The 26,207-nt window shown below is 47.2% G+C and overlaps 1 protein-coding gene across 2 annotated transcripts; it reads right to left on the reverse strand.

Annotated features, from left to right (window-relative positions):
* Positions 1 to 100: 100 nt before the first annotated feature.
* Positions 101 to 25,782, reverse strand: LOC116937440 (uncharacterized). Of its 2 annotated transcripts, none has more exons than XM_076057754.1 (6): positions 25,664 to 25,782; positions 22,765 to 23,003; positions 18,872 to 18,943; positions 11,645 to 11,698; positions 9,883 to 9,981; positions 101 to 8,827 (listed from the first exon to the last, which is right to left on the reverse strand). In XM_076057754.1, exons 2-6 carry the CDS (start codon positions 22,982 to 22,984, stop codon positions 8,355 to 8,357), a joined length of 918 nt encoding a protein of 305 aa, XP_075913869.1. In that variant the 5' UTR covers positions 22,985 to 23,003; positions 25,664 to 25,782; the 3' UTR covers positions 101 to 8,354. The 2 variants fall into 2 exon arrangements, with proteins under 2 accessions (XP_075913869.1, XP_075913870.1); XM_076057755.1 differs by having other exon boundaries at positions 22,765 to 22,986; positions 25,664 to 25,775.
* Between the last annotated feature and the right edge of the window lie 425 nt (positions 25,783 to 26,207).

The following is a 26,207-nucleotide window of genomic DNA, read 5'->3' on the forward strand; positions in this document are numbered from 1 at the left end:
AAAATACCCAGGCAGGTGCTTAGTCACACAGACACACACACAGACACACACACACACAGACGCACAGACGCACGCGCGCAGAAATCACACCGCACCGATATCCCGAACCGGAGTTTTTATTGACGGCGCGTCTGCAGGGAAAACCCCAGCGCGGCCACGAGTAAATGTCCGGCGAGCAGCGCCGAGCCAATCCCTGTTCAATCCCTGTTCAATCCCTGTTCAATCCCTGTTCAATCCCTGTCCAATCCCTCTTCAATCCCTCTTCAATCCCTCTTCAATCCCTGTTCAATCCCTGTTCAATCCCTGTCCAATCCCTCTTCAATCCCTCTTCAATCCCTCTTCAATCCCTGTTCAATCCCTGTTCAATCCCTGTCCAATCCCTGTTCAATCCCTGTTCAATCCCTGTTCAATCCCTGTTCAATCCCTGTTCAATCCCTGTTCAATCCCTGTTCAATCCCTCTTCAATCCCTGTTCAATCCCTCTTCAATCCCTGTCCAATCCCTGTTCAATCCCTGTTCAATCCCTGTTCAATCCCTGTTCAATCCCTCTTCAATCCCTGTTCAATCCCTGTTCAATCCCTGTTCAATCCCTCTTCAATCCCTGTTCAATCCCTGTTCAATCCCTGTTCAATCCCTGTCCAATCCCTGTTCAATCCCTGTTCAATCCCTGTTCAATCCCTCTTCAATCCCTGTTCAATCCCTGTTCAATCCCTGTTCAATCCCTGTTCAATCCCTGTTCAATCCCTCTTCAATCCCTCTTCAATCCCTGTTCAATCCCTGTTCAATCCCTGTTCAATCCCTGTTCAATCCCTGTTCAATCCCTCTTCAATCCCTGTTCAATCCCTGTTCAATCCCTGTTCAATCCCTGTTCAATCCCTCTTCAATCCCTCTTCAATCCCTCTTCAATCCCTCTTCAATCCCTCTTCAATCCCTGTTCAATCCCTGTTCAATCCCTGTTCAATCCCTGTCCAATCCCTGTTCAATCCCTGTTCAATCCCTGTTCAATCCCTGTTCAATCCCTGTTCAATCCCTGTTCAATCCCTCTTCAATCCCTGTTCAATCCCTGTTCAATCCCTGTTCAATCCCTGTTCAATCCCTGTTCAATCCCTGTTCAATCCCTGTTCAATCCCTGTTCAATCCCTGTTCAATTCCTGTTCAATTCCTGTTCAATCCCTGTTCAATCCCTGTTCAATCCCTGTTCAATCCCTGTTCAATCCCTGTTCAATCCCTGTTCAATCCCTGTCCAATCCCTGTCCAATCCCTGTTCAATCCCTGTTCAATCCCTGTTCAATCCCTGTTCAATCCCTGTTCAATCCCTGTCCAATCCCTCTTCAATCCCTGTTCAATCCCTGTTCAATCCCTCTTCAATCCCTGTTCAATCCCTGTTCAATCCCTCTTCAATCCCTGTTCAATCCCTGTTCAATCCCTCTTCAATCCCTGTTCAATCCCTGTTCAATCCCTGTTCAATCCCTGTTCAATCCCTGTTCAATCCCTGTTCAATCACTGTTCAATCCCTGTTCAATCCCTCTTCAATCCCTGTTCAATCCCTGTTCAATCCCTGTTCAATCCCTCTTCAATCCCTGTTCAATCCCTGTTCAATCCCTGTTCAATCCCTGTTCAATCCCTGTTCAATCCCTGTTCAATCCCTGTTCAATCCCTGTTCAATCCCTGTTCAATCCCTGTTCAATCCCTCTTCAATCCCTCTTCAATCCCTGTTCAATCCCTGTTCAATCCCTGTCCAATCCCTGTCCAATCCCTGTTCAATCCCTGTTCAATTCCTGTTCAATCCCTGTTCAATCCCTGTTCAATCCCTGTTCAATCCCTGTCCAATCCCTGTTCAATCCCTGTTCAATCCCTGTCCAATCCCTGTTCAATCCCTGTTCAATCCCTGTTCAATCCCTCTTCAATCCCTGTCCAATCCCTGTTCAATCCCTGTTCAATTCCTGTTCAATCCCTGTCCAATCCCTGTTCAATCCCTGTTCAATCCCTGTTCAATCCCTGTTCAATCCCTCTTCAATCCCTGTTCAATCCCTGTTCAATCCCTGTTCAATCCCTGTTCAATCCCTGTTCAATCCCTCTTCAATCCCTCTTCAATCCCTGTTCAATCCCTGTTCAATCCCTGTTCAATCCCTGTTCAATCCCTGTTCAATCCCTGTTCAATCCCTGTTCAATCCCTGTTCAATCCCTGTTCAATCCCTGTTCAATCCCTGTTCAATCCCTGTCCAATCCCTGTTCAATCCCTGTTCAATCCCTGTTCAATCCCTGTTCAATCCCTGTTCAATCCCTCTTCAATCCCTCTTCAATCCCTGTTCAATCCCTGTTCAATCCCTGTTCAATCCCTGTTCAATCCCTGTTCAATCCCTGTTCAATCCCTGTTCAATCCCTGTTCAATCCCTGTTCAATCCCTGTTCAATCCCTGTTCAATCCCTGTTCAATCCCTGTTCAATCCCTCTTCAATCCCTGTTCAATCCCTGTTCAATCCCTGTTCAATCCCTCTTCAATCCCTGTTCAATCCCTCTTCAATCCCTGTTCAATCCCTGTTCAATCCCTGTTCAATCCCTCTTCAATCCCTGTTCAATCCCTGTTCAATCCCTGTTCAATCCCTCTTCAATCCCTCTTCAATCCCTGTTCAATCCCTGTTCAATCCCTGTTCAATCCCTGTTCAATCCCTGTTCAATCCCTCTTCAATCCCTCTTCAATCCCTCTTCAATCCCTCTTCAATCCCTCTTCAATCCCTCTTCAATCCCTGTTCAATCCCTGTTCAATCCCTGTTCAATCCCTGTTCAATCCCTGTCCAATCCCTGTCCAATCCCTGTTCAATCCCTGTTCAATTCCTGTTCAATCCCTGTTCAATCCCTGTTCAATCCCTGTTCAATCCCTGTCCAATCCCTGTTCAATCCCTGTTCAATCCCTGTCCAATCCCTGTTCAATCCCTGTTCAATCCCTGTTCAATCCCTCTTCAATCCCTGTCCAATCCCTGTTCAATCCCTGTTCAATTCCTGTTCAATCCCTGTCCAATCCCTGTTCAATCCCTGTTCAATCCCTGTTCAATCCCTGTTCAATCCCTCTTCAATCCCTGTTCAATCCCTGTTCAATCCCTGTTCAATCCCTGTTCAATCCCTGTTCAATCCCTCTTCAATCCCTCTTCAATCCCTGTTCAATCCCTGTTCAATCCCTGTTCAATCCCTGTTCAATCCCTGTTCAATCCCTGTTCAATCCCTGTTCAATCCCTGTTCAATCCCTGTTCAATCCCTGTTCAATCCCTGTCCAATCCCTGTTCAATCCCTGTTCAATCCCTGTTCAATCCCTGTTCAATCCCTCTTCAATCCCTCTTCAATCCCTGTTCAATCCCTGTTCAATCCCTGTTCAATCCCTGTTCAATCCCTGTTCAATCCCTGTTCAATCCCTGTTCAATCCCTGTTCAATCCCTGTTCAATCCCTGTTCAATCCCTGTTCAATCCCTGTTCAATCCCTGTTCAATCCCTCTTCAATCCCTGTTCAATCCCTGTTCAATCCCTGTTCAATCCCTCTTCAATCCCTGTTCAATCCCTCTTCAATCCCTGTTCAATCCCTGTTCAATCCCTGTTCAATCCCTCTTCAATCCCTGTTCAATCCCTGTTCAATCCCTGTTCAATCCCTGTTCAATCCCTGTTCAATCCCTGTTCAATCCCTGTTCAATCCCTGTTCAATCCCTGTTCAATCCCTGTTCAATCCCTGTTCAATCCCTCTTCAATCCCTGTTCAATCCCTGTTCAATCCCTGTTCAATCCCTGTTCAATCCCTGTTCAATCCCTGTTCAATCCCTGTTCAATCCCTGTTCAATCCCTGTTCAATCCCTGTTCAATCCCTCTTCAATCCCTGTTCAATCCCTGTTCAATCCCTGTTCAATCCCTGTTCAATCCCTGTTCAATCCCTGTTCAATCCCTGTTCAATCCCTCTTCAATCCCTGTTCAATCCCTGTTCAATCCCTGTCCAATCCCTGTTCAATCCCTGTTCAATCCCTGTTCAATCCCTCTTCAATCCCTGTTCAATCCCTCTTCAATCCCTGTTCAATCCCTGTCCAATCCCTGTTCAATCCCTGTTCAATCCCTGTTCAATCCCTGTCCAATCCCTGTTCAATCCCTGTTCAATCCCTGTTCAATCCCTGTTCAATCCCTGTTCAATCCCTGTTCAATCCCTGTTCAATCCCTGTTCAATCCCTGTTCAATCCCTCTTCAATCCCTGTTCAATCCCTGTTCAATCCCTGTTCAATCCCTGTTCAATCCCTGTTCAATCCCTGTTCAATCCCTGTTCAATCCCTGTCCAATCCCTGTTCAATCCCTGTTCAATCCCTGTTCAATCCCTGTTCAATCCCTGTTCAATCCCTGTTCAATCCCTGTCCAATCCCTGTTCAATCCCTGTTCAATCCCTGTTCAATCCCTCTTCAATCCCTGTTCAATCCCTGTTCAATCCCTGTCCAATCCCTGTTCAATCCCTCTTCAATCCCTCTTCAATCCCTGTTCAATCCCTGTTCAATCCCTGTTCAATCCCTGTTCAATTCCTGTTCAATCCCTGTTCAATCCCTGTTCAATCCCTGTCCAATCCCTGTTCAATCCCTGTCCAATCCCTGTTCAATCCCTGTTCAATCCCTGTTCAATCCCTGTTCAATCCCTGTGGGTGCCGCCCACCCACCCCCACCCACCGCCACCACTGTCGTCTTCTCACCGCGTGGACTCAGTCGGAGGCACGTGGGTCCGAGAGGCTCCGAGAGGTTCTCGCTGCCCGGGGTCGAGTCTTAGCGGCCCGGCGAGTCGGACCGTCGCGGTCGGGGGGGGGGGAGAGAAACTCCCACGACATTTTGTCCACGCTCCCTCCCTTCGAGCGACCTCGGGATCCAAAGATCCGCGGTGACGTGGTGCCCCGTACCGCGCGGCCTAATCGGGGGGCCGCCCACCTCTCGATCTTCAGACCGATGCCCCCGCCCCCTTTGCCCGGAGCGTCGCTTTCCCGTTGTGCCTCTTCCCGTTGCCCTCCCCAAACCCCCCCGGGACTCAACCGGTTTGAACCGGAGCGGCCCCGCCCGACGGAATTCGCAGCCCCCGTGTGCCGTGAGGGCCTCTCATCGCGGTCAGCCCGGTGAGCTTTGTCGCTCCCGCGCAATGCTACGACACAATTCACGGGGACCGCGATGCAATTTGGCCTGGGGGGGAAGGGGGGGGGTCGGCCAATCTCCTGGCGCCGGGAAACCGTGGGACATCCCCGCTAGAGGCCCCTCGGGTAAAAACCCGTGGTACCATGTGACCCCCCCCCCCGCCCGCAACGAGACCCTACGTGGGTGCGTGTGTGTGTTTAGTGTGTGTGTGTTTAGTGGGGGTGTGTGTGTTTTGTGTGTGTGTGTGTTTAGTGGGGGTGTGTGTGTGTTTTGTGTGTGTGTGTGTGTGTTTAGTGGGGGTGTGTGTGTTTTGTGTGTGTGTGTGTTTAGTGGGGGTGTGTGTGTTCAGTGGGGGTGTGCGTGTGTTTAGTGGGGGTGTGCGAGTGTGTGTGTGTTTAGTGTGGGTGTGTTTGTGTTTAGTGGGGGTGTGCGGGGGAATGGCAGCGCCAGCGGAGTTGCTCCATTGCTGTGGCACGACACATCTACATCTACAGAACGGGAAGAACCAGTGGCATCTACATCTACAGAACGTGAAAAACCAGTGGCATCTACATCTACAGAACGTGAAGAACCAGTGGCATCTACATCTACAGAACGGGAAGAACCAGTGGCATCTACATCTACAGAACGTGAAAAACCAGTGGCATCTACATCTACAGAACGTGAAAAACCAGTGGCATCTACATCTACAGAACATGAAAAACCAGTGGCATCTACATCTACAGAACGTGAAAAACCAATGGCATCTACATCTACAGAACGTGAAAAACCAGTGGCATCTACATCTACAGAACGTGAAAAATCAGTGGCATCTACATCTACAGAACGTGAAGAACCAGTGGCATCTACATCTACAGAACGTGAAGAACCAGTGGCATCTACATCTACAGAACGTGAAAAACCAGCGGCATCTACAGAACGTGAAGAACCAGTGGCATCTACGTTTGCAGAACGTGAAGAACCAGTGGCATCTACATCTGCAGAACGTGAAGAACCAGTGGCATCTACATCTACAGAACGTGAAGAACCAGTGGCATCTACATCTGCAGAATGGGAAGAACCAGTGGCATCTACATCTACAGAACGTGAAGAACCAGTGGCATCTACATCTGCAGAACGTGAAGAACCAGTGGCATCTACATCTGCAGAACGTGAAGAACCAGTGGCATCTACATCTGCAGAACGTGAAGAACCAGTGGCATCTACATCTGCAGAACGTGAAGAACCAGTGGCATCTACATCTACAGAACGTCAAGAACCAGTGGCATCTACATCTACAGAACGTCAAGAACCAGTGGCATCTACAGAACGTTAAGAACCAGTGGCATCTACTTCTGCAGAACGTGAAGAACCAGTGGCATCTACTTCTGCAGAACCAGCGGCATCTACAGAACGTCAAGAACCAGTGGCATCTACATCTGCAGAACGTGAAGAATCAGTGGCATCTTCTTCTGCAGAACGTGAAGAACCAGTGGCATCTACATCTACAGAACGTGAAGAACCAGTGGCATCTACATCTACAGAACGTGAAGAACCAGTGGCATCTACATCTACAGAACGTGAAGAACCAGTGGCATCTACATCTGCAGAACGTGAAGAACCAGTGGCATCTACATCTGCAGAACGTTAAGAACCAGTGGCATCTACATCTGCAGAACGTGAAGAACCAGCGGCATCTACATCTACAGAACGTGAAGAACCAGTGGCATCTACATCTACAGAACGTGAAGAACCAGCGGCATCTACATCTACAGAACGTGACGAACCAGTGGCATCTACATCAGCAGAACATGAAGAACCAGTGGCATCTACATCTACAGAACGTGAAGAACAAGTGGCATCTACATCTGCAGAACGTGAAGAACCAGTGGCATCTACATCTGCAGAACGTGAAGAACCAGTGGCATCTACATCTACAGAACGTGAAGAACCAGTGGCATCTACTTTTGCAGAACGTGAAGAACCAGTGGCATCTACAACTGCAGGAGATGACGCATCTTTTAAAGCCATGCGTGCGTGTGTTTAGTGTACACGCCGTCAAATCACGTTTGGAATCGACAGGGACTAAAGTTGGGCTTACGAACAAATCGACTTACAAACCTTTGGAACCAAACTCGTCCGTAAGTAGAGGACACATTCAGTGTCAATCACGCAGCCTGTACCACTAAGATCTGTCTAGACACTACCTACTCAGTGTCAATCACTCAGCCTGTACCACTAAGATCTGTCTAGACACAATTCAGTGTCAATCACTCAGCCTGTACCACTAAGATCTGTCTAGACACCACCTACTCAGTGTCAATCACGCAGCCTGTACCACTAAGATCTGTCGATACAGAGGTTGGGGGGTGGTTATGTGGGCTGGGGTAGGTAGTTGGTGGGGGAGAGAGAGAGAGACGGGAGAGAGAGAGAGACGGGAGAGAGAGATGAGAGAGAGAGATGGGAGAGACAGAGAGATGGGAGAGAGAGAGATGAGATAGAGAGAGAGACAGAGAGACAGAGAGACAGACAGAGAGACAGAGAGAGGAGAGAGAGTGAGAGAGACAGAGAGACAGAGAGATGAGAGACACAGAGAGACAGAGAGATGAGAGAGAGAGAGAGAGACAGAGCGACAGAGAAACAGACACAGACAAAGACACAGAGACACAGAGAGACACAGAGACAGACACACAGAGACACACACAGAGAGACAGACACACAGAGACACACACACAGACACACAGACAGAGAGATGAGAGAGACAGAGAGCGAGAGACAGAGAGACAGAGACACACAGATACAGAGACAGAGACACACACACAGACACACAGACACAGACACGGAGAGAGACGAGAGACACACACACACAGAGACACACACACAGACACACAGACACACACACAGACACACACACACAGACACACACACAGAGACACACAGACACACACACACACAGACACACACACACACAGACACACACACACAGACACACACACACAGACACACACACACAGACACACACACACAGACACACAGACACAGACACACACACACACAGACACACACACAGACACACACACACACAGACACACACAGACACACACACACAGACACACACACAGACACACAGACACAGACACACACACAGACACACAGACACACACACACAGACAGAGAGATCCAACCAGGCTCTTCGGTTGCGGGGGGCGGGGGGCAGGATTGGTGGTGGTGGTGGGGGGGTGTGTCTCAGAGCGGCATCTCGCAGACGAAGTGGTACAGGCGGGTGCAGGGGACGTCGTTCCACTTGCCCCCGTTGGCCCCAGCGGCGCCGACGACGACGCAGTCCTCGTCGCCGCCCGCGTTGTTGGGCTCCCCTTGCTTCCAGTTGGTGTAGGTGACCGGGAGGGGACCGCCTCCGCCGCCACCGCCTCCACCGCCTCCGCCGCCTCCGCCGCCTCCGCCGCCTCCGCCGCCACCGCCTCCACTGCCTCCTCCGCCTCTACCGCCGGCGGCGGTAGCGGCGTAGGCGAAGTGGCCCTCGCGTTCCGCGTCGTCGACGCCGACGTAGGCGACCTCGCCCGCGGGGATGCTGAGGCTCAGCGACTCGTTGTCGGCGGCGGAGCGAGGCGTCGCCAGCTCGCCGCCCAAGCCCCGGCAGTGTCGGCGGGCGGCCGCGTACGGCAGCTTGGGCGGCGCCAGCCGGTACACCTTGCCGGAGTCTGTGGGGTTGGTGTGGGGGTGTGGGTGTGTGTGTGGGGGGGAGCAGGAGGAGGGAGGACGTGAGGGGTGGTGGTGGTGGTTGTGGCGGTGGTGGTGGTGGGTGGACGAGGATCTTGTGAGGGTCCGTGTTCATGTACGTGTGTAGTGTATAGTGTAGTGTATAGTGTAGTGTATAGTGTAGTAGTGTATTAGTGTTGTAGTGTATAGTGTTGTGTATAGTGTAGTGTATAGTGTAGTGTATAGTGTAGTGTATAGTGTAGTGTATAGTGTAGTGTAGTAGTGTATAGTGTAGTGTATAGTGTAGTGTATAGTGTAGTGTATAGTGTAGTGTATAGTGTAGTGTACAGTGCAGTGTACAGTGTAGTGTATAGTGCAGTGTATAGTGCAGTGTAGTGCCTCCATACAGCCCAACGTGACCGCTTACCGACAATTCCCCCTGCTGATGACGGGCCCTCGTCGCGACAGAAAATATTAATTGATGTGTCGGTTAACTACTTTCCGCTTTTTGTACGTCATGCATTCATAACGTTGTTGGCGTCTCCGTACATGAACATCCCTCGTTTAAATGCCACGAGGCACCGTTCGTTTTGGGTTACAAAACAGGGGGGGGCGACGACTTCTGATGCCTGACGGAGACTAAAGCGAAGCCCCCCCCTCCCTCTTAAGGGTGCGCGATGAACGAGTGAATCCGCGACCCACTGGAATCAACCTCTTTGGGTTCTTTCGGTGAAGGTCACCACGTGGAATGAGAATAAAATAACGAAATCGATAAAATTCTCGCGCCGCTCCGGCCGCAGCACAAGTGGCCTTCTTCAGGTGAAAGGAACGGACCCGTTGCGTTATATTATTTTTATTGATTTACTATTCTTTCACTCTCATTCCACGTGGCGACTTTACCGAAAGAACCCAAGGTAGGTGAACCCTTGCAGTGTACGAAAGCTCTCGATCGAAATCGACCGGAGCCAACCGCCGTCGCTGTGAGCTCATGCTCCGGACCGGGGAATCGGCGAGGGAGGCGGCCGGATCGGGGAAGGGGCCGCCCGTCCCCGCAAACCTTTGCTCGCCGTCACGGCGAAGATCGCCTTGAGGCTGTCGACCTGCTTCTGAAGCGCCGTCAGCTGCTTCTCGGCCACGTCGCAGGCGCACGTGTCTCCTGACCGGGCGGGGGCGGTGGTGGTGGTGGTGGGTAGGTAGGGTGGGGTAGGGGGTGAAGACAAACGAGGGAGGACTGTCACGCGTGGGAAGAAAGACGCGCCGACCGGTAGGTGCCGGTCCAGCTCCACGATGGAGGAGCTGGCAGCCTATCCCCTGCACACGCACAAATACCAGGGCCGGTCTACCGGACCTCCCGTAATCCACATTGGTCCAGGCGGTACCGGTCCAGCTCCCGACGGAGGAGCTGGCAGCCTCTCCTCTGCACACGCACAAACACCAGGGCCGGTCTACCGGACCTCCCGTAATCCACATTGGTCCAGGCGGTACCGGTCCAGCTCCCGACGGAGCAGCAGGCAGCCTCTCCTCTGCACACGCACAGTTTCAGTTTTTCAGTTTCATTTATATTTGGTATTGCCCCTGTGAGCCATCCGGCTCTTGAATCGGGTGCAACCGCAACAAACAAAAAACAAAAACACGAACAAGGAAACACCTTAAAGTGGCTCCTGCTATGTGTGACTCTGTGCAAAACAGAAAATCCATGGAAAAAAAACAGCAAAATATTCCTGAAAAAAGCACCGTGTACACCAACAATGCTGCGTGCAAAAATCCCAGTGGGATGCAAGTCAAACAACAACAACAACAACCACAAGACGACTTTAGATTAAGGCCATCAGTCTTACTCCGTGCTACAACAAAACAAAAGCATGACCAAACCAAAAACCGTTTTCGAAATCGCAAAAATATAAAGCCATAAACGCAATGTAACGGTGATCACAGGGACTGTGACCGAATTTTGTAACAATAAACTACATAAATAACATGCAACACACAAACCCTGTAGCCATAGCTGGCAGCATGAGTCACTCCACAACAGTAGGAGCATCGGTCGGAGTATCAACAATTCTTCAATGCACCTTTAAGATCAGCACGCTAAATCAAAACACGAACACCAGGGCCGGTCTACCGGACCTCCCGTAATCCGCATTGGTCCAGGCGGTACCGGTCCAGCTCCCGACAGAGGAGCGGGCAGCCTCTCCTGCTCGCCGTGGCCAATCACGGTGGGTCTCCTGTCACCTGGAGCAACCCCGAGGGGGGTGGGGTGTTCAATGTGGCCCTGCCATGATGGGAGTCTGGGCAGAAGGTCATCGCAAACGGCTGTCCCCCACCCGGAAACCTCGTGGCGAGAATCACACCTGGCCCTGCGAGACCCACAGCCTAACAGCCTGTGAGGGGGAGCACGTGCTGCAGTTGGCAGTAGCGAGCAGCACCGCCCACGATAGGCCCGCCACTGTGGTGGCACACACACACACAGAGGTTGCCGTCCCGGTAGGCCGGCAGGCTGTTGTCCCGGTAGGCCGGGAGGGAGGCTATCGTCCCGGTAGACCGAGAGGCTATCGTCCCGGTAGGCCGGCAGGCTGTCGTCCCGGTAGGCCGGCAGGCTGTCGTCCCGGTAGGCCGGCACGGTAGGCCGGCAGGCTGTTGTCCCGGTAGGCCGGGAGGCTGCCGTAACGCGGCCACCCCCCCCCCGCCCCCCGCCCCCCCCCCGCGGCAACGCAGCGGCAGAGGGGCACGGCCGAGCCGGGGAGCGTGTGGTGAGCGGCGCCGCGGTGAGTGCCGATTCGTCATCGGCAGAATCGCGAAGTCGCTGCGACTGCCATTACCTTTGTCCCCTTTAGCTCCCGAGTGTCCGCTTGCACCCACATCGCCCTTCGGTCCTGCGGGGGTCACGGGGGGTCACGGGGGGGAGGGGGGGGGGGCACGTCACAGCATGAGAGTAGAGGTTACTGGCTGTTGCCTGATGAAGCTGGTTGTGATTACTGGCGACACGCCGTGCTCAGGTTGTTAACGTTGTGGCTTGGCTCTGCAGCACACAGCCGGTGTGCTGTACTAGTATAGTACACGATACACTACACTACTATACTACTATACACTACTATACACTATATACTACACTATACTACACTACTATACACTATACACTACACTACTATACACTACACTTTACACTACTATACACTACACTACACACTACACTACTATACACTACACTATACACTACACTATACACTACACTATACACTACACTATACACTAATATACACTACACCATACTACACTACTATACACTACACCATACTACACTACTATACACTACACTATTATACACTACTATACACTACACTATACTCCACTACTATACACTACACTACTATACACTACACCATACTACACTACTATACACTACACCATACTACACTACTATACACTACTATACACTACACTATACTACACTACTATGCACTACACTACACTATACACTACACTACTATACACTACTATACACTACACTATACTACACTACTATGCACTACACTACACTATACACTACACTACTATACACTACACTATACACTACACTATACACTACTATACACTACACTATACACTGCACTATACACTACACCTTACAATACACTACACTATACACTACTATACACTACACTATACACTACTCTACACTATACACTACACTATACACTACACTATACTACACTACTATACACTACACTACTATACACTACACTATACACTACACTATACACTACACTACTATACACTACACTATTATACACTACTATACACTACACTATACTCCACTACTATACACTACACTACTATACACTACACCATACTACACTACTATACACTACACCATACTACACTACTATACACTACTATACACTACACTATACTACACTACTATGCACTACACTACACTATACACTACACTACTATACACTACTATACACTACACTATACTACACTACTATGCACTACACTACACTATACACTACACTACTATACACTACACTATACACTACACTATACACTACTATACACTACACTATACACTGCACTATACACTACACCTTACAATACACTACACTATACACTACTATACACTACACTATACACTACTCTACACTATACACTACACTATACACTACACTATACTACACTACTATACACTACACTACTATACACTACACTATACACTACACTATACACTACACTACTATACACTACACTATTATACACTACACTATACACTACTATACACTACACTCTACACTACTATACACTACACTATTATACGCTACACTATACACTACACTATACACTACACTATACTACGAAACACTACACTATATGCTACACTATACACTACACTATACACTAGTGCTGTACTAGTACACTACACTATACACTACACTATACACTACTATACACTACACTACTATACACTACACTATACACTACACTATACAATACACTATACACTGTACTACTATACACTACACTATACACTACACTATACACTACACTACTATACACTACACTACTATACACTATACACTACACTATACACTACACTACTATACACTACACTATACACTACACTACTATACACTACACTATACACTACACTACTATACACTACATTGTGCACTACACTATACACTACTCTACTACACACTACACTATACACTACTATACACTACACTATACACTACTATACACTACACTATACACTACACTATACACTACTATACACTACACTATACACTACTATACACTACTATACACTACACTATACACTACACTATACTACGAAACACTACACTATATGCTTGTTGGAGGCAGTCGCCCTCCAACAACAACGGAGGGCGGAGGAGCGACGCTCACAACAACGAGCGGAGCGCCGGGTGGCTAAAGCACAGCAGGTTGGCACAGTAGGGGGCACAGGTGGTGCATCAGCCAGTCATCTCAGTCAGTCGACCCGTGGCACCTGCTGGGTCTGACCCGTGACCGCCTGCCAGCGGGCGTTCGACACTTCACGTGGCCTCAAGGTGCACATGGCCTGGCACAAGCGTCGTGGTGACGTCACCGCCACTTAGTGGCGAATGGCGGTTGTTGTTGTTGTGTATCTGTATGTGTGTCTCTGTTTGTGTGTGTCTGTGTGTCTGTGTGTGTTTCTGTGTGTGTGTCTCTGTGTGTCTCTGTGTGTGTATGTGTGTGTCTGTGTGTGTGTCTGTGTGTGTGTCTGTGTGTGTGTCTCTGTGTGTGTGTATGTGTGTGTCTGTGTGTGTCTGTGTGTGTGTCTGTGTGTGTGTCTCTGTGTGTGTATGTGTGTGTGTCTGTGTGTGTCTGTGTGTTTGTCTCTGTGTGTGTGTCTGTGTGTGTGTCTCTGTGTGTGTATGTGTGTCTGTGTGTCTGTGTGTCTGTGTGTGTGTCTCTGTGTGTGTATGTGTGTGTATGTGTGTGTGTGTCTGTGTGTGTGTCTGTGTGTTTCAGGAAAGGGCGGTCCTGCACAGATGCCATATTTTCTGTCCCGTCTGCTACAGCAGAGGTGTCGGGAATTCCAACAAGACCTACATCTCTGCTTTATTGACCTGGTCAAGGCACTACGATACCATCAGTAGGCCTGGGCTCTGGGTTGTTCTTCGTGCTTTTGGGAGTCCCTGACCCTCTGCTCACGATCATTGAGGACCTTCATTGTGTCACCTCTGGCCACTATGTCCGCTGGTTTGTTCTAGTGCAGAGTTAGACTGATGGCCTTAATCTAAGTCGTCTTGTTGTTGATGTTGTTGTTGTTGTTTGACTTTGCATCCCACCGGGATTTTTTCCACGCAGCGTTGGTGGTGTACACGGTGCTTTTTATTCAGGAATATTTTGATGTTTTTTTTCCCGTGGATTTTCTGTTTTGCACTGAGTCACACATAGCAGGAGTCACTTTAAGATGCTATTATTGTTGTTCGTGTTTTTGTGTTTTATTGTTTGTAGCGGTTGGAACTATGAGAATATGAACTATGAACTCTCTCTGTCCCCAGCGCCTCCCTCCCTCCCCTCTCTCTATTTAAGGCAGGGGGTGCGGAACGTCTGTCCAGCTAAGTCATTTGGTCTCTGGCCCTGCCAAGGCAACCGCAGGCGAGATTCGAAATTAAATAAATCGAGGAGCAAAATCTGGGAAATCAGTTGCGAGTAGCAGCAACATCATCAATAGCCAGCTAACATCATCAATACCAGCTAACATCATCAATACCAGCTAACATCATCAATACCAGCTAACATCACCAATACCAGCTAACATCACCAATACCAGCTAACATCATCAATACCAGCTAACATCATCAATACCAGCTAACATCATCAATACCAGCTAACATCATCAATACCAGCTAACATCATCAATAGCCAGCTAACATCACCAATACCAGCTAACATCATCAATACCAGCTAACATCATCAATACCAGCTAACATCATCAATACCAGCTAACATCACCAATACCAGCTAACATCATCAATACCAGCTAACATCATCAATACCAGCTAACATCACCAATACCAGATAACATCATCAATACCAGCTAACATCATCAATAGCCAGCTAACATCACCAATACCAGCTAACATCATCAATACCAGCTAACATCATCAATACCAGCTAACATCATCAATACCAGCTAACATCACCAATACCAGCTAACATCATCAATACCAGCTAACATCATCAATACCAGCTAACATCACCAATACCAGCTAACATCACCAATACCAGCTAACATCATCAATACCAGCTAACATCATCAATACCAGCTAACATCATCAATACCAGCTAACATCACCAATACCAGCTAACATCACCAATAGCCAGCTAACATCACCAATACCAGCTAACATCACCAATACCAGCTAACATCACCAATAGCCAGCTAACATCACCAATAGCCAGCTAACATCGTCAATACCAGCTAACATCATCAATACCAGTTAACATCACCAATACCAGCTAACATCATCAATACCAGCTAACATCACCAACATCAGCTAACATCATCAATACCAGCTAACATCATCAATACCAGCTAACATCACCAATACCAGCTAACATCGTCAATAGCCAGCCAACATCATCAATACCAGCTAACATCACCAATACCAGCTAACATCACCAATACCAGCTAACATCAATACCAGCTAACATCATCAATACCAGCTAACATCACCAATACCAGCTAACATCAATACCAGCTAACATCATCAATACCAGCTAACATAATCAATAGCCAGCTAACATCACCAATACCAGCTAACATCATCAATAGCCAGCTAACATCACCAATACCAGCTAACATCACCAATATCAGCTAACATCACCAATACCAGCTAACATCAATACCAGCTAACATCATCAATACCAGCTAACATCACCAATAGCCAGCTAACATCAATACCAGCTAACATCAATACCAGCTAACATCATCAATACCAGCTAACATCATCAATATCAGCTAACATCACCAATACCAGCTAACATCATCAATACCAGCTAACATCAATACCAGCTAACATCATCAATAGCCAGCTAACATCACCAATACCAGCTAACATCATCAATAGCCAGCTAACATCACCAACACCAGCTAACATCACCAATACCAGCTAACATCATCAATACCAGCTAACATCACCAATACCAGCTAACATCACCAATACCAGCTAACATCACCAATACCAGCTAACATCACCAATACCAGCTAACATCATCAATACCAGCTAACATCACCAATACCAGCTAACATCATCAATACCAGCTAACATCACCAATACCAGCTAACATCATCAATACCAGCTAACATCACCAATACCAGCTAACATCATCAACACCAGCTAACATCACCATTACCAGCTAACATCACGAATACCAGCTAACATCATCAATACCAGCTAACATCACCATTACCAGCTAACATCACCATTACCAGCTAACATCACCAACACCAGCTAACATCACCAATACCAGCTAACATCATCAATACCAGCTAACATCACCAACACCAGCTAACATCACCAACACCAGCTAACATCATCAACACCAGCTAACATCACCAACACCAGCTAACATCACCAACACCAGCTAACATCATCAATACCAGCTAACATCATCAACACCAGCTAACATCATCAATAGCAGCTAACATCGTCGATAACCAGCTAACATCATCAATACCAGCTAACATCACCAATACCAGCTAACATCACCAATACCAGCTAACATCACCAACACCAGCTAACATCACCAACACCAGCTAACATCACCAATACCAGCTAACATCACCAACACCAGCTAACATCACCAACACCAGCTAACATCACTAATAGCCAGCTAACATCACCAACACCAGCTAACATCACTAATAGCCAGCTAACATCACTAATAGCCAGCTAACATCATCAATACCAGCTAACATCACCAATACCAGCTAACATCATCAATAGCCAGCTAACATCACCAACACCAGCTAACATCACCAATACCAGCTAACATCATCAATACCAGCTAACATCACCAATACCAGCTAACATCACCAATACCAGCTAACATCACCAATACCAGCTAACATCACCAATACCAGCTAACATCATCAATACCAGCTAACATCACCAATACCAGCTAACATCATCAATACCAGCTAACATCACCAATACCAGCTAACATCATCAATACCAGCTAACATCACCAATACCAGCTAACATCATCAACACCAGCTAACATCACCATTACCAGCTAACATCACGAATACCAGCTAACATCATCAATACCAGCTAACATCACCATTACCAGCTAACATCACCATTACCAGCTAACATCACCAACACCAGCTAACATCACCAATACCAGCTAACATCATCAATACCAGCTAACATCACCAACACCAGCTAACATCACCAACACCAGCTAACATCATCAACACCAGCTAACATCACCAACACCAGCTAACATCACCAACACCAGCTAACATCATCAATACCAGCTAACATCATCAACACCAGCTAACATCATCAATACCAGCTAACATCATCAATAGCAGCTAACATCGTCGATAACCAGCTAACATCACCAACACCAGCTAACATCACCAATACCAGCTAACATCAATACCAGCTAACATCACCAATACCAGCTAACATCACCAATACCAGCTAACATCACCAATACCAGCTAACATCACCAATACCAGCTAACATCATCAATACCAGCTAACATCACCAATACCAGCTAACATCATCAATACCAGCTAACATCACCAATACCAGCTAACATCATCAATACCAGCTAACATCACCAATACCAGCTAACATCATCAACACCAGCTAACATCACCATTACCAGCTAACATCACGAATACCAGCTAACATCATCAATACCAGCTAACATCACCATTACCAGCTAACATCACCATTACCAGCTAACATCACCAACACCAGCTAACATCACCAATACCAGCTAACATCATCAATACCAGCTAACATCACCAACACCAGCTAACATCACCAACACCAGCTAACATCATCAACACCAGCTAACATCACCAACACCAGCTAACATCACCAACACCAGCTAACATCATCAATACCAGCTAACATCATCAACACCAGCTAACATCATCAATACCAGCTAACATCATCAATAGCAGCTAACATCGTCGATAACCAGCTAACATCACCAACACCAGCTAACATCACCAATACCAGCTAACATCAATACCAGCTAACATCACCAATACCAGCTAACATCACCAACACCAGCTAACATCACTAATAGCTAGCTAACATCACCAATAGCCAGCTAACATCACCAACACCAGCTAACATCATCAATAGCCAGCTAACATCACCAATACCAGCTAACATCACCAATAGCCAGCTAACATCACCAACACCAGCTAACATCATCAATAGCCAGCTAACATCACCAACACCAGCTAACATCACTAATAGCCAGCTAACATCTCCCGTGGGGCTGTGCGAGAGGGGGGTCACCTGGTGGACCTTGTGGTTCCGCTTTTCCGGGGGGGCCCAGATCCCCCCTGTCGCCCTTGGCTCCGTCCAGACCTGGATAGGGGTGGGGGTGGCGGTGGTGGCGGTGGTGGCGGTGGTGGCGGTGGTGGTGGTGATGGTGGTGGTGGTGGTGATGGTGGTGATGGTGGTGGTGGTAGTGGGGGTGGTGGTGGTGGCAGTGGTAGTGGGGGTGGCGGTGGTGGTGATGGTGGCGGTGATGGTGGTGGTGGTGGTGATGGAGGTGGCGGGGGTGGTGGTGGTGGTGGTGGGGGTGGCGGTGGTGGTGGTGGTGGCGGGGGTGGCGGTGATGATGATGGTGGTGGTGGTGGTGGTGGCGGTGCCGGTGGTGGTGGTGGTGGTGGTGATGATGGTGGTGGTGGGACACACAACGGAGAGGAGGGGGTGGGACAGGGACCTTGAGACCCAAGGGGACCACCACCACCCCCCCCACCAGGTGAAGGTGAATGGGGATGCTGAATAGGTCAGAGCACTCTGGGTGAGTGAGTGAGAGAGTGAGTGAGTGACTGAGTGAGTGAGTGAGAGAGTGAGTGAGTGAGAGAGTTCAATAGGTCAGAACTCTCTGGGTGAGTGAGTGAGTGAGAGTTCAATAGGTCAGAGCTCTCTGAGTGAGTGAGTGAGTAAAAGAGTTCAATAGGTCAGAGCTCTCTGGGTGAGTGAGTGAGTGAGAGAATGAGTGAGCGAGCGAGCGAGCGACCGAGAGAATGAGTGAGTGAGCGAGTGAGCGAGCGAGCGAGTGAGAGAGCGAATGAGAGAGCGAATGAGAGAGCGAGTGAGTGAGTGAATGAGAGAGTTCAATAGGTCAGAGCTCTCTGGGTGAGTGAGAGAGAGAGTTCAATAGGTCAGAGCACTCTGGGTGAGTGAGTGAGAGAGAGAGTTCAATAGGTCAGAGCTCTCTGGGTGAGTGAGAGAGAGAGAGTTCAATAGGTCAGAGCACTCTGGGTGAGTGAGTGAGTGAGAGAGTTCAATAGGTCAGAGCTCTCTGGGTGAGTGAGTGAGTGAGTGAGTTCAATAGGTCAGAGCTCTCTGGGTGAGTGAGTGAGAGAGAGAGTTCAATGGGTCAGAGCACTCTGGGTGAGTGAGTGAGTGAGAGTTCAATAGCACAGAGCTCTCTGGGTGAGTGAGTGAGAGAGAGAGTTCAATAGGTCAGAGCACTCTGGGTGAGTGAGTGAGTGAGTTCAATAGGTCAGAGCACTCTGGGTGAGTGAGTGAGTGAGAGTTCAATAGGTCAGAGCTCTCTGGGTGAGTGAGTGAGTGAGAGTTCAATAGCACAGAGCTCTCTGGGTGAGTGAGTGAGAGAGAGAGTTCAATAGGTCAGAGCACTCTGGGTGAGTGAGTGAGTGAGTTCAATAGGTCAGAGCTCTCTGGGTGAGTGAGTGAGTGAGAGTTCAATAGCACAGAGCTCTCTGGGTGAGTGAGTGAGAGAGAGAGTTCAATAGGTCAGAGCACTCTGGGTGAGTGAGTGAGTGAGTTCAATAGGTCAGAGCTCTCTGGGTGAGTGAGTGAGTGAGAGAGAGAGAGAGAGTTCAATAGGTCAGAGCACTCTGGGTGAGTGAGTGAGTGAGAGTTCAATAGGTCAGAGCTCTCTGGGTGAGTGAGTGAGAGAGTTCAATAGGTCAGAGCTCTCTGGGTGAGTGAGTGAGTGAGAGGTCAATAGGTCAGAGCTCTCTGGGTGAGTGAGTGAGTGAGTTCAATAGGTCAGAGCTCTCTGGGTGAGTGAGTGAGTGAGAGAGAGAGAGAGAGTTCAATAGGTCAGAGCACTCTGGGTGAGTGAGTGAGTGAGAGTTCAATAGGTCAGAGCTCTCTGGGTGAGTGAGTGAGAGAGTTCAATAGGTCAGAGCTCTCTGGGTGAGTGAGTGAGAGAGTTCAATAGGTCAGAGCACTCTGGGTGAGTGAGTGAGTGAGAGTTCAATAGGTCAGAGCACTCTGGGTGAGTGAGTGAGTGAGAGTTCAATAGGTCAGAGCTCTCTGGGTGAGTGAGTGAGAGAGTTCAATAGGTCAGAGCTCTCTGGGTGAGTGAGTGAGAGAGTTCAATAGGTCAGAGCTCTCTGGGTGAGTGAGAGAGAGTTCAATAGGTCAGAGCTCTCTGGGTGAGTGAGTGAGAGAGAGAGTTCAATAGGTCAGAGCTCTCTAGGTGAGTGAGTGAGTGAGAGTTCAATAGGTCAGAGCACTCTGGGTGAGTGAGTAAGTGAGTGAGTTCAATAGGTCAGAGCTCTCTGGGTGAGTGAGTGAGAGAGTGAGTGAGTGAGTGAGAGAGTTCAATAGGTCAGAGCACTCTGGGTGAGTGAGTGAGTGAGTTCAATAGGTCAGAGCTCTCTGGGTGAGTGAGTGAGTGAGAGAATTTAATAGGTCAGAGCACTCTGGGTGAGTGAGTGAGTGAGAGAATTTAATAGGTCAGAGCACTCTGGGTGAGTGAGTGAGAGAGAGAGAGTTCAATAGGTCAGAGCACTCTGGGTGAGTGAGTGAGTGAGAGAATTTAATAGGTCAGAGCACTCTGGGTGAGTGAGTGAGTGAGAGAATTTAATAGGTCAGAGCACTCTGGGTGAGTGAGTGAGTGAGAGAATTTAATAGGTCAGAGCACTCTGGGTGAGTGAGTGAGAGAGAGAGAGTTCAATAGGTCAGAGCTCTCTGGGTGAGTGAGTGAGTGAGAGAGAGTTCAATAGGTCAGAGCTCTCTGAGTGAGTGAGAGAGAGTTCAAGAGGACAGAGCTCTCTGGGTGAGTGAGTGAGAGAGAGTTCAATAGGAATGAGAGAGAGAGTGAGAGAGTCAGTGAGAAAGTGAGTGAATGAGACAGAGAATGAGAGAGAGTGAATGAGAGAGTGAGAGAGTGAGTGAATGAGCGAGAGAGAGAGTGAGTGAATGAGAGTGTGAGTGAATGAGAGAGTGAGAGAGTGAGTGAGCGAGCGAGAGAGCGACCGAGAGAATGAGTGAGCGAGCGAGCGAGCGAGTAAGAGAATGAGTGAGAAAGTGAGCGAGAGAGTGAGCGAGTGAGTGAGCGAGAGAGTGAGCGAACGATCGAGAGAGTGACTGAATGAGTGAGCGCGCGAGTGAGTGAATGAGCGAGCGAGTGAGCGAGAGAGTGAGTGACAGAGTGAGTGAGTGAGCGAGTGAGTGAGCGAGAGAGTGAGTGAATGGGCGAGCGAGTGAGAGAGTGAGTGAATGAGTGAGCGAGTAAGCGAGAGAGTGAGTGACAGAGTGAGTGAGTGAGCGAGTGAGTGAGCGAGAGAGTGAGTGAATGGGCGAGCGAGTGAGTGAGTGAGTGAGAGAGTGAGTGAATGAGTGCGTGAATGAGTGAGAGAGTGAGTGACAGAGTGAGTGAGTGAGTGAGCGAGTGAGTGAGCGAGAGAGTGAGTGAATGGGCGAGCGAGTGAGTGAGTGAGTGAATGAGCGAGTGAGTGAATGAGTGAGTGAATGAGTGAGAGAGTGAGTGACAGAGTGAGTGAGTGAGTGAGCGAGAGAGTGAGTGAATGAGCGAGCGAGTGAGAGAGTGAGTGAATGAGAGAGTGAGTGAATGAGTGAGTGAATGAGTGAGTGAATGAGTGAGAGAGTGAGTGACAGAGTGAGTGAGTGAGCGAGTGAGTGAGCGAGAGAGTGAGCGAGAGAGTGAGTGAATGGGCGAGCGAGTGAGAGAGTGAGTGAATGAGTGAGCGAGTGAGCGAGAGAGTGAGTGACAGAGTGAGTGAGTGAGCGAGTGAGTGAGCGAGAGAGTGAGTGAATGGGCGAGCGAGTGAGAGAGTGAGTGAATGAGTGAGAGAGCGAGCGAGAGAGTGAATGAGAGTGTGAGTGAGAGAATGAGCGACCGAGAGAATGAGCGAGAGAGTGAGCGAGTTCAATAGGTCAGAGCGGCTCTGGGTCACCTTTCACCGCGGGCACGACAATGAAGTGGTCCAGCTCAGACCTGCAGTGGCTGCCCTGCGCCTCCTGGCCTGAGGCCGTGGGCAGAGCTCGGTCGGTGACACAGACGATGACGGCGAGGATGAGGAGGTGGTGGCGGTGGTGGCGGTGGTGGCGGTGGTGGTGGTGGCGGTGGTGGTGGTGGTGGTGGCGGTCGAGGCCAGATACGCTGGGAGCGTTCATCGCTGTCGGCACAAGGGAGCTGTGGGATTGCCGATTTGGTGAGGGACTTGCACGCCAAGAATATGCACTACACTATACACTACACTATACACTACTACACTACACTAATATACACTACACTATACACTACACTGTACACTACTACACTACACTAATATACACTACACTATACACTACACTATACACTACACTAATATACACTACACTATACACTACTACACTACACTAATATACACTACACTATACACTACACTATACACTACTACAATACACTATACACTACACTATACACTACACTATACACTACACTAATATACACTACACTATACACTACACTATACACTACTACACTATACACTACACTATACACTACACTATACACTAATATATACTACACTATACACTACACAATACACTACACTATACACTACACTATACACTAATATACAGTACACTATACACTACACTATACACTACTATACACTACACTATACACTACACTATACACGACACTATACACTACACTATACACTACACTATATAGTACTACACTACACTAATATACACTACACTATACACTACACTATACACTACACTATACACTACTACACTATACACTACACTATATACTACACTATACACTACACTAATATATACTACACTATACATTACACACTACACTATACACTACACTATACACTACACTATACACTACACTAATATATACTACACTATACACTACACACTACACTACACTATACACTACACTATACACTACACTATACACTACACTATACACTACACTAATATATACTACACTATACACTACACACTACACTACACTATACACTAATATACACTACACTATACACTACGATACACTACTATACACTACACTATACACCACACTATACACTACTATACACTACACTATACACTACACTATGCACTACACTATACACTACTATACACTACTATACACTACACTACTACACTATACACGACTATACACTACTATACACTACACTATACACTACACTATACCCTACTACACTACTACACTATACACTAAAATATGCACTACTATACACTACACTATACACTACACTACTATACACTACTATACACTACACTATACACTACACTATACACGACACTATACACTACTAAACACTACTATACACTACACTATACACTACACTACTATACACTACACTATACACTACACTATACACTACACTATACACTACACTATACACTACACTATACACTACACTACACTATACACTACACTATACACTACACTATACACTACATTATACACTACACTATATACTAGCCACTACACTATACACTACACACTACACTATACACTACACTATACGCTACACTACACACTACACTATACACTACACTATACACTACACTATACACTACACTATACACTACACTACACTATGCACTACACTATAAACTACACTACACTATACACTACACTATACACTATACTATACACTACACACTACACTATACACTACACTATACACTACACTATACACTACACTACACACTACACTATACACTACACTACACTACTATACACTACACTATACACTACACACTATACACTACACTATACACTACACTATACACTACACTGTACACTACACTATACACTACACTATACACTACACTAAACACTACACACTACAAACTACACTATACACTACACTATACACTACACTATACACTACACACTACACACTACACTGTACACTACACTATACACTACACTATACACTACACTATACACTACACACTACAAACTACACTATACACTACACTATACACGACACTATACACTACTAAACACTACTATACACTACACTATACACTACACTATACACTACACTATACACTACACTATACACTACACTATACACTACACTATACACTACACTACACTATACACTACACTATACACTACATTACACACTACATTACACACTACACTACACACTTCACTATACACTACACTACACACTACACTACACACTACACTATACACTACACTATACACTACACTATACACTACACACTACACACTACACTATATACTACACTATACACTACACAATACACTACTACACACTACACTTTACACTACACTATACACTACACACTACAAACTACACTGTACACTACACTATACACTACACACTACAAACTACACTATAAACTACACTATACACTACACTACACACTACACTATACACTACACTTCACACTACACTACACTACACACTTCACTATACACTACACTATACACTACACTATACACTACACACTACACTACACTATACACTACACTATACACTACACTATACACTACACTATACACTACACACTACACTATACACTACACTATACACTACACTATACACTACACTATACACTACACTACTATACACTACACTATACACTACACTATACACTACACTATACACTACACTATACACTACTATACACTACACTACTATACACTACACTATACACTACACTACACACTACACACTAAACTACACACTACACTACACCACTACACTACTACACTACACACTACACTATACACTACACTATACACTACACTATACTTTACGGAGATAGTCTCTCTCTCACCTCGCCGATGAGGCGGGCGAAGGAAGGTAGACCGCTTTGGTCAATGTATGGTCAATGTATGGTCAATGTGTGGTGAATGTATGGTCAATGTATGGTCAATGTATGGTCAATGTGTAGTCAATGTATGGTCAATGTATGGTCAATGTATGGTCAATGTATGGTCAATGTGTAGTCAATGTATGGTCAATGTATGGTCAATGTGTAATCAATGTGTGGCCAATGTATGGTCAATGTATGGTCAATGTATGGTCAATGTATGGTCAATGTATGGTCAATGTATGGTCAATGTGTGGTGAATGTGTGGTGAATGTATGGTCAATGTATGGTCAATGTGTAGTCAATGTATGGTCAATGTGTAGTCAATGTATGGTCAATGTATGGTCAATGTATGGTCAATGTGTGGTCAATGTATGGTCAATGTATGGTCAATGTATGGTCAACGTGTGGTCAATGTGAAGTCAATGTTTGGTCAATGTATGGTCAATGTGTTATCAATGTTTGGTCAATGTATGGTCAATGTGTAGTCAATGTATGGTCAATGTGT

Source organism: Petromyzon marinus, chromosome 84 (genome assembly GCF_048934315.1).
Source record: "Petromyzon marinus isolate PM22_M1 ecotype Great Lakes invasive population chromosome 84, UKy_Petmar_22M1.pri1.0, whole genome shotgun sequence".
NCBI lineage: Eukaryota > Metazoa > Chordata > Hyperoartia > Petromyzontiformes > Petromyzontidae > Petromyzon > Petromyzon marinus.